Here is a 17855-nt window from a genome sequence, read left to right on the forward strand (position 1 = left end):
GATGCTTGACTATGCATATAATTGACAGCTTTGGAAAGAAAACACTCTGACGTTTCCAAAACTGCAAAGATATGATTTGTGAGTGTCACAGAACTGATGCTACAGGCGAAACCAAGATGAAACTTCAATCAGGAAATGAGCAGAATTTTTGAGGCTCTGTTTTCCATTGTCTCCTTATATGGCTGTGAATGTGCCCTGAACGAGCCTACACTTTCTGCCGTTTGCCCAAGGTGTCTGCAGCATTGTGACGTATTTGTAGGCATATCATTGGAAGATTGGCCATAAGAGACTACATTTACCAGGTGTCCGCCCGGTGTCCTTTGTCGAAATTGGTGCGTAATCTCCAAGCTGCACGCATTCATCCATGTGTTTCAGCGGAGGGAGGAGACTTCCACGAACGATATATCATCGAAGAGATATGTGAAAAACACCTTGAGGATTGATTCTAAACAACGTTTACCATGTTTCAGTCGATATTATGGAATTCATTTGGAAAAAAGTTAGGCGTTTTGATGACTGAATTTTCGTTTTTTTTTTGGTAGCCAAACGTGATGTACAAAACGGTGCGATTTCTCCTACACAAAGAATCTTTTTGGACAAACTGAACATTTGCTATCTAACTGAGAGTCTCCTCATTGAAAACATCCGAAGTTCTTCAAAGGTAAATTATTTTATTTGAATGCTTTTCTTGTTTTTGTGAAAATGTTGCCCGCTCAATGCTAACGCTAAATGCTACGCTAGCTATCAATACTGTTACACAAATGCTTGTTTTGCTATGGTTGAAAAGCATATTTTGAAAATCTGAGATGACAGTGTTGTTAACAAAAGGCTAAGCTTGAGAGCTAGCATATTTATTTCATTTCATTTGCGATTTTCATGAATAGTTAACGTTGTGTTATGCTAATGAGCTGATAGATTTGATTTGATAGATGTTCTGGAAACTTCTGTCTGAAAACTACCCCTGCTGAAATAAAAGGGGGTAGTTTTCTTGGGATATTTTGTATTTTTTTGACAGTTTGCTATTTTCCCATATGTAGAGGTTAAAGGTTAAAAAAGGCTATTAAGTGCCCCTTTAAGCATCACAACTTCCAGGTGAGGTGAAATTGACCAAAAGATTGATATAGCCAAATTGGTGGTAGGCTACTTTGAATAGGTACACAACCCAAATCATTGTTCAGGCTCACTTACAACAACAGTGTCATCAGCACATACAGTTGTAGTCGGAAGTTTACATACACCTTAGCCAAATACATTTAAACTCAGTTTTTCACAATTCCTGAAATTTAATCCTAATAAAATTCCCTGTCTTTGGTTAGTTAGAATCACCACTTTATTTTAAGAATGTGAAATGTCAGAATAATAGTAGAGAGAATGATTTATTTCAGCTTTGATTTCTTTCATCACATTCCCAGTGGGTCAGAAGTGAATACACTCTACATACAATACACTCAAATAGTATTTGGTAGCATTGCCTTGTTTAACTTGGGTCAAACATTTCGGGTAGCCTTCCACAGGAGGAAGGTAGAACATTTTTGGTTCCAGGTAGAAACCTAGAGGGACAGCCAAAGAACCCTTTGGGAATCTTATATTTCTGTCTGAGAGTTGCTGATCATATTTACGTATGCATAGACACCCTCTTATATGAACTCTCTTATATGAATCAAATTAAGAAAAATCATTGACTAATCAAAGAAATATTAAAGGAAATCTTTTCACTTTTTGTCAGCATCTAAATTCATGGGGTTTGCCATGCCTTGGAAGATGAGACCTTCTCCCCGCCAGTTTTTACTTAATGCTTTATTTCTTTATTGTCTTGATAGTTTCTGGGAAACAACAATACATGAAATCGGTTTGTGAAGAATAACAGTGGCAGGTCAATTCAGTGGAAGTGGAAATGAGTATCTCTCCTACAATCCAAACTAAGCCGGAGAGATGCATTTGAAATATTTTTTTAATGACGTGTTTGTGGGCTTTTGAAGATGACTTGTACCCCTCAATGCTACTTTCAAGTCTCTCATTGCATTCCAATAAGGCTGTCACATCCTCAGGGGTGCTGTCTAGGAAATTTTATGAAAAGGACTGTATACATACTAATACTTTACTCCATATGCCCTGGTGCATATGTCTGTGCTTGCAAAGTCATCCAAGGTATTTGTACAGAGGAATCAAAAATAAAATAATTCTACCATTGTTCCATCCATCACCATTCCATCCATTCTTTCATCCCTCCAACCAACCTAGCAGACTAGTATCCTACAAACTTCAAATGAACAATGACAGAGTTGGTGGCTTGAGGTGGTGTCATTTCCAGTCACAACTTGCAGACTTGTTTACGTGCTGCTGTGCGTTTGGTGCTAACCTTACTTTGCTACCTGACAACATTACAGTTTTTACATTTTAATTACCGTTTATATTTTTAGTTTTTCCCTCACTCAACTTTTTTTTCATTGAACTTTTTCACTCCGGATGCTTTATCTGGACATGGTTCGTCAAGACCTCCAACAGCCGAAGCGAAGTAGTAACATTAACATGATGCATCCTTGCAGTCGCTGTACTCATAATATACAGGAGAACGATCGCCTTACGGCAAGGATAGCTGTGCTGCAAGCCCAGCTTCAGACGCAATCGTTAGGCAAGGGTAATTTCAGTGTAGGAAAGGCTGAAACAGCGTCTGTGCCACCTGTAAATTCAGATAGTAGTATAAATCCCCTCGTACGGTCCCTGCAGCCTGATAACTTTCTCATGGCTTCTGGAGGGAAATGCTGTATGAATGCTCAACCGGTGTCACTCATTTAGCTGACAGAAACCTTCAACCGGTTCTCCCCATTAAGCAGCGAGTCAGAGTCTGAGGCCGAGCCTTCTCTGGTCTCTACTCCTCCCGTTACGGGGTCTGAGACGCCGAAGGCTCCCACCATTAGCTCTGACAAATTGAAAACCCTAGTCATTGGCGACTCCATTACCCGTAGTATTAGATTTAAAACGAATCATCCAGCGATCATACACTGTTTACCAGGGGCAGGGCTACCGACATTAAGGCTAATCTGAAGATGGTGCTGGCTAAAGCTAAAACTGGCGAGTGTAGAGTATTGGGATATTGTTATCCACGTCAGCACCAACGGTGTTAGGATGAAACAGTCAGATGTCACCAAGCGCAACATAGCTTCAGCGTGTAAATCAGCTAGAAAGATCGATTAATTGTCTCTGGCCCCCTCCCCGTTAGGGAGAGTAATGAGCTTTACAGCAGTCTCACAACTCAATCGCTGGTTGAAAACTGTTTTCTGCCCGTCCCAAAAGTTAGAATTTGTAGATAATTGTCCCTCTTTCTGGGACTCACCCACAAACAGGACCAAGCCTGGCCTGTTGAGGAGTGATGGACTCCATCCTAGCTGGAGGGGGGCTTTCATCTTACTAACGAACATAGACAGGGCTCTAGCTCCCTTAGCTCCACAATGAAATAGGGTGCAGGCCAGGCAGCAGGCTGTTAGCCAGTCTGCCAGCTTAGTGGAGTCTGCCACTAGCACAGTCTGTGTAGTAAGCTCAGCTATCCCCATTGAGACGTGTCTGTACCTCGACCTAGGTTGGGCAAAACTAAACATAGTGGTGTTCACCTTAGCAATCTCACTAGAATAAAGACCTCCTCCATTCCTGCCATTATTGAAAGAGATTGTGATACCTCACATCTCAAAATAGGGCTACTTAATGTTAGATCCCTCACTTCCAAGTCAGTTATAGTCAATTAACTAATCACTGATCATAATCTTGATGTGATTGGCCTGACTGAAACATGTCTTAAGCCTGATGAATGTAAATGAGGCCTCACTTCCTGATTACACTAGTGACCATATCCCCTGCACATCCCACAAAAGCGGAGGGGTTGCTAACATTTACGATAGCAAATTTCAATTAACAAAAAAAGAAAAACTATGTTTTTGTCTTTTGAGCTTCTAGTCATGAAATCTATGCAGCCTACTCAATCACTTTTTATAGCTACTGTTTACAGGCCTACTGGGCCATATACAGTGGGGCAAAAAAGTATTTAGTCAGCCACCAATTGTGCAAGTTCTCCCACTTAAAAAGATGAGAGAGGCCTGTAATTTTCATCATAGGTACACTTCAACTATGACAGACAAAATGATAGAAAAACATTCAGAAAATCACATTTTTTATGAATTTATTTGTAAATTATGGTGGGAAATAAGTATTTGGTGAATAACAAAAGTTTATCTCAATACTTTGTTATATACCCTTTGTTGGCAATGACAGAGGTCAACCATTTTCTGTAAGGTTTCACAAGGTTTTCACACACTGTTGTTGGTATTTTGGCCCATTCCTCCATGCAGAACTCCTCTAGAGCAGTGATGTTTTGGGGCTGTTGCTGGGCAACACGGACTTTCAACTCCCTCCAAAGATTTTCTATGGGGTTGAGATCTGGAGACTGGCTATGCCACTCCAGGACCTTGAAATGTTTTTACGAAGCCACTCCTTCGTTGCCCGGGCGGTGTGTTTGGGATCATTGTCATGCTGAAAGACCCAGCCACGTTTCATCTTCAATGGTCTTGCTGATGGAAGGAGGTTTTCACTCAAAATCTCACGATACATGGCCCCATTCATTCTTTCCTTTATACGGATCAGTCGTCCTGGTCGCTTTGCAGAAAAACAGCCCCAAAGCATGATGTTTCCACCCCCATGCTTCACAGTAGGTATGGTGCAACTCAGCATTCTTTGTCCCCCAACCACGACGAGTTGAGTTTTTACCAAAAAGTTATATTTTGGTTTCATCTCACCATATGACATTCTCCCAATCTTCTTCTGGATCATCCAAATGCTCTCTAGCAAACTTCAGACGGGCCTGGACATGTACTGGCTTAAGCAGGGGGACACGTCTGGCACTGCAGGATTTGAGTCTCTGGCGGCGTAGTGTGTTACTGATGGTAGGCTTTGTTACTTTGGTCCCAGCTCTCTGCAGGTCATTCACTAGGTCCCCCCGTGTGGTTCTGGGATTTTTGCTCACCGTTCTTGTGATCATTTTGACCCCACGGGTGAGATCTTGCGTGGATCCCCAGATCAAGGGAGATTATCAGTGGTCTTGTATCAGTGGTCCTTCTGTAGCTCAGTTGGTAGAGCATGGCGCTTGTAACGCCAGGGTAGTGGGTTCGATCCCCGGGACCACCCATACGTAGAATGTATGCACACATGACTGTAAGTCGCTTTGGATAAAAGCGTCTGCTAAATGGCATATATTATTATTATTATATATTATTATGTCTTCCATTTCCTAATAATTGCTCCCACAGCTGATTTCTTCAAACCAAGCTGCTAACCTATTGCATATTCAGTCTTCCCAGCCTGGTGCAGGTCTAAAATTTTGTTTCTGGTGTCCTTTGACAGCTCTTTGGTCTTGGCCATAGTGGAGTTTGGAGTGTGACTGTTTGAGGTTGTGGACAGGTGTCTTTCATACTGATAACAAGTTCAAACAGGTGCCATTAATACAGGTAACGAGTGGAGGACAGAGGAGCCTCTTAAAGAAGAAGTTTCATGTCTGTGAGAGCCAGAAATCTTGCTTGTTTGTAGGTGATCAAATACTTATTTTCCACCATAATTTGCAAATAAATTTATAAAAAATCCTACACTGTGATTTTCTGGATTATACAGGCCTCTCTCATATTTTTAAGTGGGAGTACTTGCACAATTGGTGGCTGACTAAATCCTTTTTTGCCCCACTGTACAGTGTTCCTCACTGAGTTTCCTGAATTCCTATCGGACCTTGTAGTCGTAGCAGATAATATTCTAATTTTTGGTGACTTTAATATTCACATGGAAAAGTCCACAGACCCACTGCAAAAGGCTTTCGGAGCCATCATCGACTCAGTGGGTTTTGTCCAACATGTCTCCGGACCTACTCACTGCCACAGTCATACTCTGGACCTAGTTTTGTTCCATGGAATAAATGTTGTCGATCTTAATACTTTTCCTCATAATACTGGACTATCGGACCACCATTTTATTACGTTTGCAATCGCAACAAATAATCTGCTCAGACCCCAACCAAGGAACATCAAAAGTCGTGCTATAAATTCTCAGACAACCCAAAGATTCCTTGATGCCCTTCCAGACTCCCTCTGCCTACCCAAGGACGTCAGTGGACAAAAATCAGTTAACCACCTGACTGAGAAACTCAATGTAACCTTGCGCAATACCCTAGATGCAGTTGCAACCCTAAAAACTAAAAACATTTGTCATAAGAAACTAGCTCCCTGGTATACAGAAAATACCCGAGCTCTGAAGCAAGCTTCCAGAAATTTGGAACGGAAATGGCGCCACACCAAACTGGAACTCTTCCGACTAGCTTGGAAAGACAGTACCGTGCAGTATCGAAGAGCCCTCACTGCTGCTCGATCATCCTATTTTTCCAACCTAATTGAGGAAAATAAGAACAATCCAAAATTCATTTTTGATACTGTGGTAAAGCAAACTAAAAAGCAGCATGACTGAGAATGACTTTCACTTCAGCAATAACAAATTCATGAACTTCTTTGAGGAAAAGATCATGATCATTAGAAAGCAAATTATGGACTCTTTAAATCTGCATATTCCTCCAAAGCTCAGTTGTCCTCAGTCTGCACAACTCTGTCAGGACCTAGGATCAAGGGAGACACTCAAGTGTTTTAGTACTATATCTCTTGACACAATGATGAAATAATCATGGCGTCTAAACCTTCAAGCTGCATACTGGACCCTATTCCAACTAAACTACTGAAAGAGCTGCTTCCTGTGCTTGGGCCTCTGTTGAACATAATAAACAGCTCTCTATCCACCGGATGTGTACCAAACTCACTAAAAGTGGCAGTAATAAAGACTGGTTTAGATCTTATCTGTCGAAAAGATATCAGTTTGTCTATGTGAATGGTTTGTCCTCTGACAAATCAACTGTAAATTTCGGTGTTCCTCAAGGTTCCGTTTTAGGACCACTATTGTTTTCACTATATATTTTACCTCTTGGGAATGTCATTCGAAACATCATTTTAACGTTCACTATGCGGATGACACACAGCTGTACATTTCAATGAAACATGTTGAAGCCCCAAAATTGCCCTCGCTGGAAGCCTGTGTTTCAGACATAAGGAAGTGGATGGCTGCAAACTTTCTACTTTTAAACTCGGACAAAACAGAGATGCTTGTTCTAGGTTCCAAGAAACAAAGAGATCTTCTGTTGAATCTGACAATTAACCTTGATGGTTGTACAGTCGTCTCAAATAAAACCGTGAAGGACCTCGGCATTACTCTGGACCCTGATCTCTCTTTTGACGAACATATCAAGATTGTTTCAAGGACAGCTATTTTCCATCTGCGTAAACATTGCCAAGATCAGACATTTTCTGTCCAAAATTGATGCAGAAAAATTAATCCACGCTTTTGTTACTTCTAGGTTAGACTACTGCAAAGCTCTACTTTCCGGCTACTCGGATAAAGCACTAAATAATCTTCAGTTAGTGCTAAATACGGCTGCTAGAATCTTGACTAGAACCCAAATTATTTGATCATTTTACTCCAGTGCTACACTGGCTTCCTGTTAAGGCAAGGGCTGATTTCAAGGTTTTACTACTAACCTACAAAGCATTACATGGGCTTGCTACTACCTATCTTTCTGATTTGATCCTGCCCTACATACCCACACGTATGCTACAGTCACAAGATGCAGGCCTAATTTCTAAGCAAACAGCTGGAGGCAGGGCTTTCTCCTATAGAGCTCCATTTTTATGCAATGGTCTGCCTACCCATGTGAGAGACGCAGACTCGGTCTCAACCTTTAAGTCTTTATTGAAGATCTCTTCAGGAGATCCTATGATTGAGTGTAGTCTGGTTTAGGAGTGTGAAGGTGAACGGAAAGGCACTGGAGCAACGAACCGCCCTTGCTGTCTCTGCCTAACCGGTTCCCCTCTCTCCACTGGGATTCTCTGCCTCTAACCCTATTACAAGGGCCGAGTCACTGGCTTACTGGTGCTCTTCCATGCCGTCCCTAGGAGCGGTGTGTCACTTGAGTGGGTTGAGTCACTGACTGATCTTCCTGTCTGGGTTAGTGCTCCCCCTTGGGTTGTGCCGTGACGGAGATCTTTGTGGGCTATACTCGGCCTTGTCTCAGGATGGTAGTTTGGTGGTTGAAGATATCCCTCTAGTGGTGTGGAGGCTGTGCTTTGGCAAAGTGGTTGGGGTTATATCCTGCCTGTTTGGCCCTGTCCGGGAGTATCATCGGATGGGGCCAAGTGTCTCCTGACCCCTCCTGCCTCAGCCTCCAGTATTTATGCTGCAGTAGTTTGTGTCGGGGTGCTAGGGTCAGTCTGTTATATCTGGAATATTGCTCCAGTGTCCTGTGTGAATTTAAGTATGCTCTCACTGATTCTCTCTTTCTTTCTTTATCTCTCTCGGTGGACCTGAGCCCTAGGACCATGCCTCAGGACTACCTGGCATGATGACTCCTTGCTGTCCCGGATGTGCTACCTGTCCCAAACCTGCTGTTTTCAACTCTCTAGAGACAGCAGGAGTGGTTTAGATACTCTCAATGATCGGCTATGAAAAGCCAACTGACATTTACTCCTGAGGTGCTGATCTCAACAACTACTGTGATTGTTTTTATTTGACCATGCAGGTAATTTATGAACATTTGAACATCTTGGCCATGTTCTGTTATAATCTCCACCCGGCACAGCCAGAAGAGGACTGGCCACCCCTCATAGCCTGGTTCCTCTCTAGGTTTCTTCCTAGGTTTGGGCCTTTCTAGGGAGTTTTTCCTAGCCACCGTGCTTCTACACCTGCATTGCTTGCTGTTTGGGGTTTTAGGCTGGGTTTCTGTACAGCCCTTTGAGATATCAGCTGATGTAAGAAGGGCTATATAAATACATCTGATTTGAATTTGATTTGAACAATATCAACAACAAAACAGGGATTTTATAATCACTTATTAAACCTACATGAATAAAATAATCATGATGCCAAACCAATATCAATGAAAACGAATGCACAGGTGCTCCTTGATTTCCATATTGTTCCGTCACACACATCTGCTGCAATAGCTAAAATAAAGTGATTGAAATCAGAGAGGAGGGAACAGATGCCACATGTTTCTGGGTAGGGAAACCGCAAACCTACTTGTGAAACCGTTGAGTGCCACTCTGCTAGGGTGGTAGAAGCCTCTCCTGCATTGGCACTTGTACTTGTCCAGCACGAATCCATGGCCGACAATGGGAGTGCACTAGGGAGAGAGAAAAGAGAGAAAAAAGAGAGCGAGAGAGAAAGCAAGAGAGAAATAATGAAAGAGTGTTTATATGAAAGCCAGGTAAACAGGATGGAGGCAAGAATGAAGGGAATGTGACTCAGCCTTCTGTTTGTGTTTCTTGAAACTCACAAAAAAACATGTTTTGTGTATTGCTAAAATGATATGAAATACCCTGTGGCGTTGTTACCGCAAATTCCGTCAAAAACTGAAATATTTGGGTTGGTTATATAATGTTGGAAAATGTCTATACGACAGAACAGTCCCTAGCTCTTACTTTTTTCAGCCTATTCTGGTCTGTGCTCTTTGAAAAGGCACTCTCATTTCCTATTCAAATCTCAACTCAATTCAAATTAAACTCAGACAGGCCTTTACTAACAGCCTTGGAATTCAGTTATTTAAACAGAACCTAGTTTACCTTCCTCAGCTATACATTAACATTTACATTGTGTAATCATATAATCACAGACAAACACTACAGCGGATGTAGACATTAATCATGACAACACAAGACTGGGTATTAGGTCAAACTTAAAGCATCCTGACGAAATGCCTCTACAACACTGTCCCATAACACTGACATAGAATTCCATACAGTTCAATCAACTTTCCATAAAGACAACTGGCAGAATGTTTTTATTAGAAAATTGTTAAAGCCACATTCAGTCAGATTTATTTATCATCAGAGGGGGCCCACTACCAAAAACAATGTGAACCATATTACAGGATGCCATTTTCCCATGCACATTTTAGCTCTTGATTTCTGCATTGCACATAACATCATTATTCAGACACTGGGAGCGATTTGTCTAATTGAACTCGTCTCAACCCTGTTATTAAATTAAGCGTATTTTCTTCTGACGAGTAGAACCCGAGCAAACGGGACCAATAATGATCCTGAGAACAGCGTCGGGGGGAAATAACACACCCTTGCCATGTTGAAGGAGTCTAATTAATATCTAAATTAAGAACTAAAACCTGTTTGCAGACTTTAAATTCGCTGCATAATTCCAGCTTGGAGACTGAGTGATGGCTGGCTATGAGCTCATGGACCATCTGGATCGACTGGGAGGAAACACTTTCCTTAAAAATGCGCAGTTTTGAGCTCCGTCCGAAATAGATTTGCAATGATATGAATGCTCATGAATAGTGGATTATACTGTGTGTGTGTGATGGCATTACGTACGGTTTGAGACATTGTATTTCAGTGGTGATGTAGAGAAACTGGGGTATGCCTTGAAGGAAGGGCAGTCAAACCTACTTGTTACATTACATTTACATTTAAGTCATTTAGCAGACGCTCTTATCCAGAGCGACTTACAAATTGGTGCAATCACCTTATGACATCCAGTGGGACAGTCACTTACAATAGTGCATCTAAAACTTAGGGGGGGTGGGGTGAGAGGGATTACTTAACCTATCCTAGGTATTCCTTAAAGAGGTGGGGTTTCAGGTGTCTCCGGAAGGTGGTGATTGACTCCGCTGTCCTGGCGTCGTGAGGGAGTTTGTTCCACCATTGGGGGGCCAGGGCAGCGAACAGTTTTGACTGGGCTGAGCGGGAGCTGTACTTCCTCAGTGGTAGGGAGGCGAGCAGGCCAGAGGTGGATGAACGCAGTGCCCTTGTTTGGGTGTAGGGCCTGATCAGAGCCTGGAGGTACTGAGGTGCCGTTCCCCTCACAGCTCCGTAGGCAAGCACCATGGTCTTGTAGCGGATGCGAGCTTCAACTGGAAGCCAGTGGAGAGAACGGAGGAGCGGGGTGACGTGAGAGAACTTGGGAAGGTTGAACACCAGACGGGCTGCGGCGTTCTGGATGAGTTGAAGGGGTTTAATGGCACAGGCAGGGAGCCCAGCCAACAGCGAGTTGCAGTAATCCAGACGGGAGATGACAAGTGCCTGGATTAGGACCTGCGCCGCTTCCTGTGTGAGGCAGGGTCGTACTCTGCGGATGTTGTAGAGCATGAACCTACAGGAACGGGCCACCGCCTTGATGTTAGTTACTTTGAAGCATAAACTGTAGTGGTTTAGATCAATTGTCTTTGAGCCTAGAGAACTAGCTCCCTTCTCCACTAATCATATTCTACTAGGAGAAGGTTTTGTAATGTCTGATTTGAAGTGTGAAAGCCTGGCAAAAACAAACAGATAAAACCTTGCTGTTAAGCTCTACTGTGTTTAGGGGAAAATGTAATGAATGTTTTATCACCAATGTTTTGAGGAAGCAGTGTGAGATATCCCTTGGCAAGTTGATCAACACTTTGTTTCTTACATTCCAGTGGCGTGTCCAGAACATTTTGAATGGGGTGGTCATGTTGGGGCACATAACATTTCAAAGTGCCACCCAGAGTGAGAATTATCCTGTGAAATTCGGGGGGTCTAAAATGTTTTAAGGGGACCTCCTAATTTGTGGGCTTTATAGTAAAGACATCATTTAACTGTAAAAATGAATGACCTTTTAATCTGTCATGAACACAACCAGTCATGATCTTTTCATCTGATTGTCAAACAAATCACTTAAAAATAGGTTACCTGCGAACGTTCGTCTACTCCAAAATTAATCTACATCCGAACAGTGCAATGTGTACCCGCCATTTGAATGGAAACCGACATTATAAACACCATGTGTAATGACATTCAGCCTACAAAATGGTGTGTATTGATCGATTCCAAGGGAAACCAGGCTTCCCCATAAATTTGAACAATACAAAAATAACCCAACGTATACAATTATTTCTCATTCGTGTCTATCCGTGTTTCATCATTTTACTTGAATTTGGAAGAGGCTAAATCTATTTAACCAAAGAAAGAGTCCGAGCGAGGCCCCTCCAGGAAGTCTGAGATCTGATAGGTCGTTGCTGAATATATTGATAATTTTGACCAAGATGCACACTGATAGCAAGACTCATAAATCTCACTGGAGAAAGCATCCAAGCAAAACAGCTCCCCTCTGTCTTAGTATATGTGGCCCATAGCTCTTTGAAACTTCTGGTACGCGTTTACTGTGAACACTGGCGCTGTAACATCTTTAAATTAGTTTTAACAGTGGTCAAGTAGGCTACTGTGGCTATTTGACCACAATGTAGGACCTACCATCAAAAACAATGGAAAATGCCTCCCATAACATTTTAACATGGAAATAGCTGTTCTATTGTTCAGCCTACAGTAGCAGTCAATGTGTGGTGTTCAATGTACTGTAGGCCTACATTGCATGAGAGTTGAAAAATACATGCAGGGTTTGACATTAACCTGTTTATCCGCTTGTCCTTTAGCATACCAAGTCTTGCATAGTTTGATTCGCTTCGGTATGTTGCATTGAAAGTGGCTAATATTGTATTGATTCGATCACAATTGCCACAGTAAAGGGATACGTTGAGACTGTCAACTAATGGGGAAAACTCCAGAAAGTTGAGTGAAGTTCAATCTCATGCTTCTCTGCAGGGGCTGATATTTATTTTGCAAGGCCTGGGCCACCCCCTGAACACGCCGTTGTTACATTATCTGACAAATACTGTACATTTACTGGGATAAATAGTTTACAACTGTATTCGTTGCATATTGGTGTCAGAAATTGGATCCCGAAAATGAGGAACGGTTGATTTGAAAAGGGCATCGATCTGAATAACTGGGTGTGTTGAAAACTAAGCGAAACGAGTTAATGGGCAAGCTGCTACTACTATTGGAGCAGGCGGCAAAGAACTGATCTCCCAAGAGGTTCCGAGAGTCAGACTGCATGAACTTCCAACATCTGCAGAGAGCGCACAAGCATGTTAATATCATCTTCCGCCCAGCAGGGGAGTGTGGGTAAATAAAGCTTTATTATGGATTTATTTTGTGCTTACGTTAGCTCTGAAGGAGAAACTCATTAAGATAACACCCACCAAGGGCCATGGAGCGCATGGAAGTATGCTTATTGTGTGGGATTATCCAAGTCAATGGAAGAATTTATAATCAATTTGAAATAACAGCTTGTGTATGTGCTCGGTGACATGACATCTGTCACTGTGTCTCATGTTAAGGGTACATCTAGAGCACAAATTCATCTCTTTAGCCACCTGCAGTGTATTTAAACGATACACATGTGACAAGGGTTGATGTGGTTCTTGGTTGTGCCATGTGTGTGATACAGTAGATTGACATGGGAGTTTGAAACTGTGCCTCAAGGCTCATAAAGAAAAAACCTACTCAAAAACGATATATATATATTTTTTCATTAGTCCACTGTTGATACCGCCCCAAAATGTTTTGTTTGTCAGCAGTCAAGTTTTTTGCATCATCATGATGATGTGCCAAGTGACACTTTTCTATCTTGAAAACTTGACTGCTGACAGTGGACTAATTTAAAAAATACCAACATATAGTTTTTGAGTAGAGTTTTCCTTTAACAGTGAATAACAGTACCTCTCCATACATCACTAATCAGGGAAGTCTTTTATACTGACTTGGCTCCAGGCTGGAATTAAAAGGTGCCAGGGTCTCTCATTGTTCTTCTGGAGTTACGAAAATGTGTGAATTAGTCTTTAGATATGTCACAGTTTATTATATCACCTTTATCTTGTAAAAGGAGAGTGAACTAATATGTGATTGTGCCCATGCTATTTTGGTAACATGTTATTTCACATATTACCACGTACATGTGACAGGGCTAGCAGACGCTATTGTGAAACAGTCAAGAAAAGCGCAACCCATTAAATCTTAATTCAACCATGAGAATACTTCAAGGGAGAACAGAAAAGTTAACATTAATCTTGGTGTATGCACCTCATTGTCAAAATTGTTGGAATGAGACTAGGATCTTACAATGACTTTAAAGAACTTGAGTCTATATTCCCGTGGCGTGCTGTCAACCAAATGCAGACAATATGCAAATTAGAGGGGGATTCCCTTTTGTGTTACGCCATTTGGAATTTCCCTTTGAATAATGTGTAGCCAGGTACTTACTCTGACCTTTATTCCAAAACTGTCTAACCTTGTCTCTAAATAGATTTTGGAATCTGCATTATGCCCCTCATCTTCTTAGCAACTTTCTTATATTTAACCCTGGTCTTTAATAGACTGGTGGCTCGTTAATGGGCAAGGTCTTACAAAGTGCAGCAAGAAAGTCTACATTTCAGACATGCACATTAAAGTCCCCCATATCGGGGACTTTGAGCAGTTCTGGACCGGTTCCGACTAACATTTTGGTGTACATTCCCATGCCTTATAATGCCAAAAAGACCCATCTGTCTACGCTCTGTTTCCACTCTCTAAGGAGCTGACTTGAAGTGTCAGGTTTCAGACCCCATATTTGCATAGGAAGTGACGTGTCACATTTTCTAGCCTATCCTAGCACAAATAGATTCTCTTCCTCTAAGTGAGTGAGCCCAGCTTGCGAGACAGCAAATGAATGATGACAGTGTAGCAAGTCCAGCCATTCATCTCGCTGTGATATTCTCAACCCGATTTAGAGGTCTTAACATTTCATAGAATTGAAAGAAGACCACTTTATCTTGGACACAGATGGACGAAATCACTGTGTGCTTAAAGTTGAAGTTATAATGAGTCTGCACACATTTGAATGGTACCTCTGTTGACAGTTTTAAAATAGTGACAATATTTTACTTCCACTAAGTACGAAGTCATTTATTATTTGATTGTTAATATATTTAGAAAGCATTTCAGTAATTTCAAGACCTATTGCCCCACTATTTTGTATTTTCATAATATTTGTACTATGTACTTGAGCTTGTGTCTTCAAAAATGAGTATCATTACACTGAAATAGATTGTGCAAACACTCCCTGGGGGAAAGGGAAGGCAGGGTGAGAAGTGAGTTAGAGTTGCAGCATGTAACAATAGACATTAATAGGGTGAAAGTCGCATGTTGCAATCATTTCAGCTTCAGCTATAGCAGGGTTTCCAAACTCAGACACCCACATTTTTTCCGCCCTAGCATTACACAGCTGATGCAAATAATCAACTAATCATCAAGCTTTGATCATTTGAATCAGCTGTGTACTGTAGTTTTAGGGCGAAAACCAAAACGTGCACCGCTTGGGGTCTCGAGGACCAAGTTTGGGAAGCGCTGAGGTATAGGTTTAGAACGTTTTAGAGTGGAGGATTCAATAGTCGTATCTTTCGTCAAGAGATCATGTATCAGTTGGCTGGGACATGCCCTCAGAATGCATTGGGACCATACCTCGACATTATCGTTGTATTGAATCCTAATTGGACAAAAACAATATGTGGTAATGATGTGGTAGTGATGCACATAACCTGATGTTCAGTACAAGACTAAAATGACAGTTTGAAATGGACAACCTTGTGGTGGCTTTAGTTACCCCAAAGCGAGATGAAAAGGACCAAGTAAGACATTTTTGGAGGTAAAGCTCCAAGATAATGAAAATAAAATCCCCACCTCGCAGAGGGAGTTTCTCTGCAAGGTTTTGTGTTTCTTGAGGTCAAATTTAATAGATTGTTTTGTGTGGTTTGTGGGCTTCCTGAGAAAGAGTCGCTAGTCTCTCTGTCCAATGTTAGTTTTCTCTGAATGCAACTTTGGGCAAGAAAGCGGTAAACAGGACGCTAGGGGAGAGAGAACACGCTGTTCCTCCAAAATCTGAAAATATCCCTGAGATCATTAAACCGTGAAAGCAATCACTCTTTCCCCAGGGGTTCTGCAGACTGCAGCCTCACACTGAAATATGTCTGAGAAGAAAGGCCTTGGTCTCTAGACTCTCTGGAAACTCTATTGGTGTATGAGACAGGAAGAATTTAGCCACTATTAGATGGTCACCTACTGCAAACCACTACAGTGTGCGGTAAATAGGACTCGATGTTGGTTTTCTGGGAGCAGACTTTTCTCTAGCCTGAGGAGAATCCCATCAAGAATGTGGTGATGAGAAGGTGGTGAACTGAAAACTCCCTGAAGGGAATATATAGCCATTCTTCCTCATAACCTGTGCTTAATTAAATGGCTAATTAAGGGTCTCATTTGGTGATGTTTTAGCTATACATGCAATGATAAACTCCTCAAACACTGAGAGAACTGTACATCTGGAAAAGAGTCCTTTCCCATCACATGCAAATCACTTCAAACGGAAGAGGACATAATGGAATGGCAATGGAAGAGGTTATAAAGCGGACACAGAGAGGAAAACAGACGTTGACATTTGTGTTTTATAAGACAGACGAGCCTCTGTTATCCACCATGGGCACTAGTGGGTGGTCACTGAGCCCCACACAGTCAGGTCCAGGAGGCCCAAGACAATTAGGATAAGCTGGTGTTCTGTTGACAGCCTCTTTAATATTGCTGTGGCAGCCGCAGAGCTGCAGACATTAGATTAGGAGTAAATTATGTTTCCGTGAGGCTGAATCCCTCTTATCCTGCCAGCATGTCTGTTGTCAGGGGAGTACAGCCAAAGAATAGGAAAGTGAAGAGAGGCAATATGTATCTAAGGCTTAACAATGACAGACCTTCCCCAAAAATTCAGGCATAAGGTATTTTTTATTCTTATTCACTACCTATTCATCCAAGTAGGTAATTGAGAATACGTTTGCTTTTACAATATGGCATAATAGGATTGTAGAAGAACTGAATGCAATTTGCCAGAAGTTAAAATTTCCAATTGCAAAGTGAATTGACAATATAGGCTATAATGAAACGTGAGTGAAGACTGCTGTCGTAATCTTTTTTTTGCCATTAATTAAACTGTAATAAGCTTGGACCTTTGTAGGTAAAATATCAAGTCTTTTATACACTCTAAAATGTTGGTTTAGTTGTTCCTGTTGGCAACAGATCGTTCTTCAGCCTGCACAGTGGTAACACTCATGCAGATCAATAGTGGCTTTTCATCTCAGGGTAAGTAACTGGGAGTTGCACGCATTTCATTGCCAATTTATCATCACCCAAAAGCTCATTGTCAGAGGTGTACACCGGCGAAATGTCAAAGGACCAATTATAACACCATTATCCCAGTCCTGCCAGAAAACAGTTCTTAATCCGCCAGTTTCAGTCTGTTTAACACCGTAAAACATCAGTAACACAAAGTCATTTATGCTCCCTTTAGTTTTTACTCGTTTTTAGCTTCTAACATGCTGACCACACTGCTCGCGTTACGAGCGTGGCAAAATAAATGTACACATACATGTTATTCCATAATTACATCCAAACTGCTTGGGCACGTCAACTAGCATCTGCGTAGCCAGACGCTAAAATAAAACATGGTTCTATTTTTGACACTTGATGTGCTGCAAGTCCTGCCTCTCCCATCTCATTATTGGTTTTTAGGAGCATATACCCACGTGGGTGATTGAAAGATGAGCTGAGGTCCACACTCCAGTCCAGTTGGTTGAAGGAGGAGAGATTACTAGAAACTAACTAGGTTGACTCTTTTATCTGTGGATTAATTGTCGGAGTAGAGGACCTTGTGCATTTCAGGTAAAATAACAACCCAATGTTTATATCCCAGGACAAGCTAGCTAAATGGCCATGAATGTTTCATGCGTTTCGACCTGTCCCTAAATTAATATAAGTGGTTCAGAGTTCGTTTTGATATGTCAACCTGCGTGTCCTGATCGCATCTGGTGTGGATGGACGAAATCAACATGCGGGTGATGG

General features: G+C 41.7%; 1 protein-coding gene across 1 annotated transcript in view; it reads right to left on the minus strand.

The window, feature by feature from the left end:
• Positions 1 to 17855, minus strand: part of LOC124009624 (probable G-protein coupled receptor 158) — a 100519-nt gene that overhangs the window by 40517 nt on the left and 42147 nt on the right. Inside the window, exon 3 of the mRNA XM_046321615.1 lies at positions 9145 to 9247. Coding sequence (XP_046177571.1) covers positions 9145 to 9247 — 103 coding nt within the window. The remainder of the gene's footprint in view (positions 1 to 9144; positions 9248 to 17855) is intronic.

The sequence above is a fragment of the Oncorhynchus gorbuscha genome, linkage group LG22 (assembly GCF_021184085.1).
Source record: "Oncorhynchus gorbuscha isolate QuinsamMale2020 ecotype Even-year linkage group LG22, OgorEven_v1.0, whole genome shotgun sequence".
NCBI classification, from domain to species: Eukaryota; Metazoa; Chordata; class Actinopteri; order Salmoniformes; family Salmonidae; genus Oncorhynchus; species Oncorhynchus gorbuscha.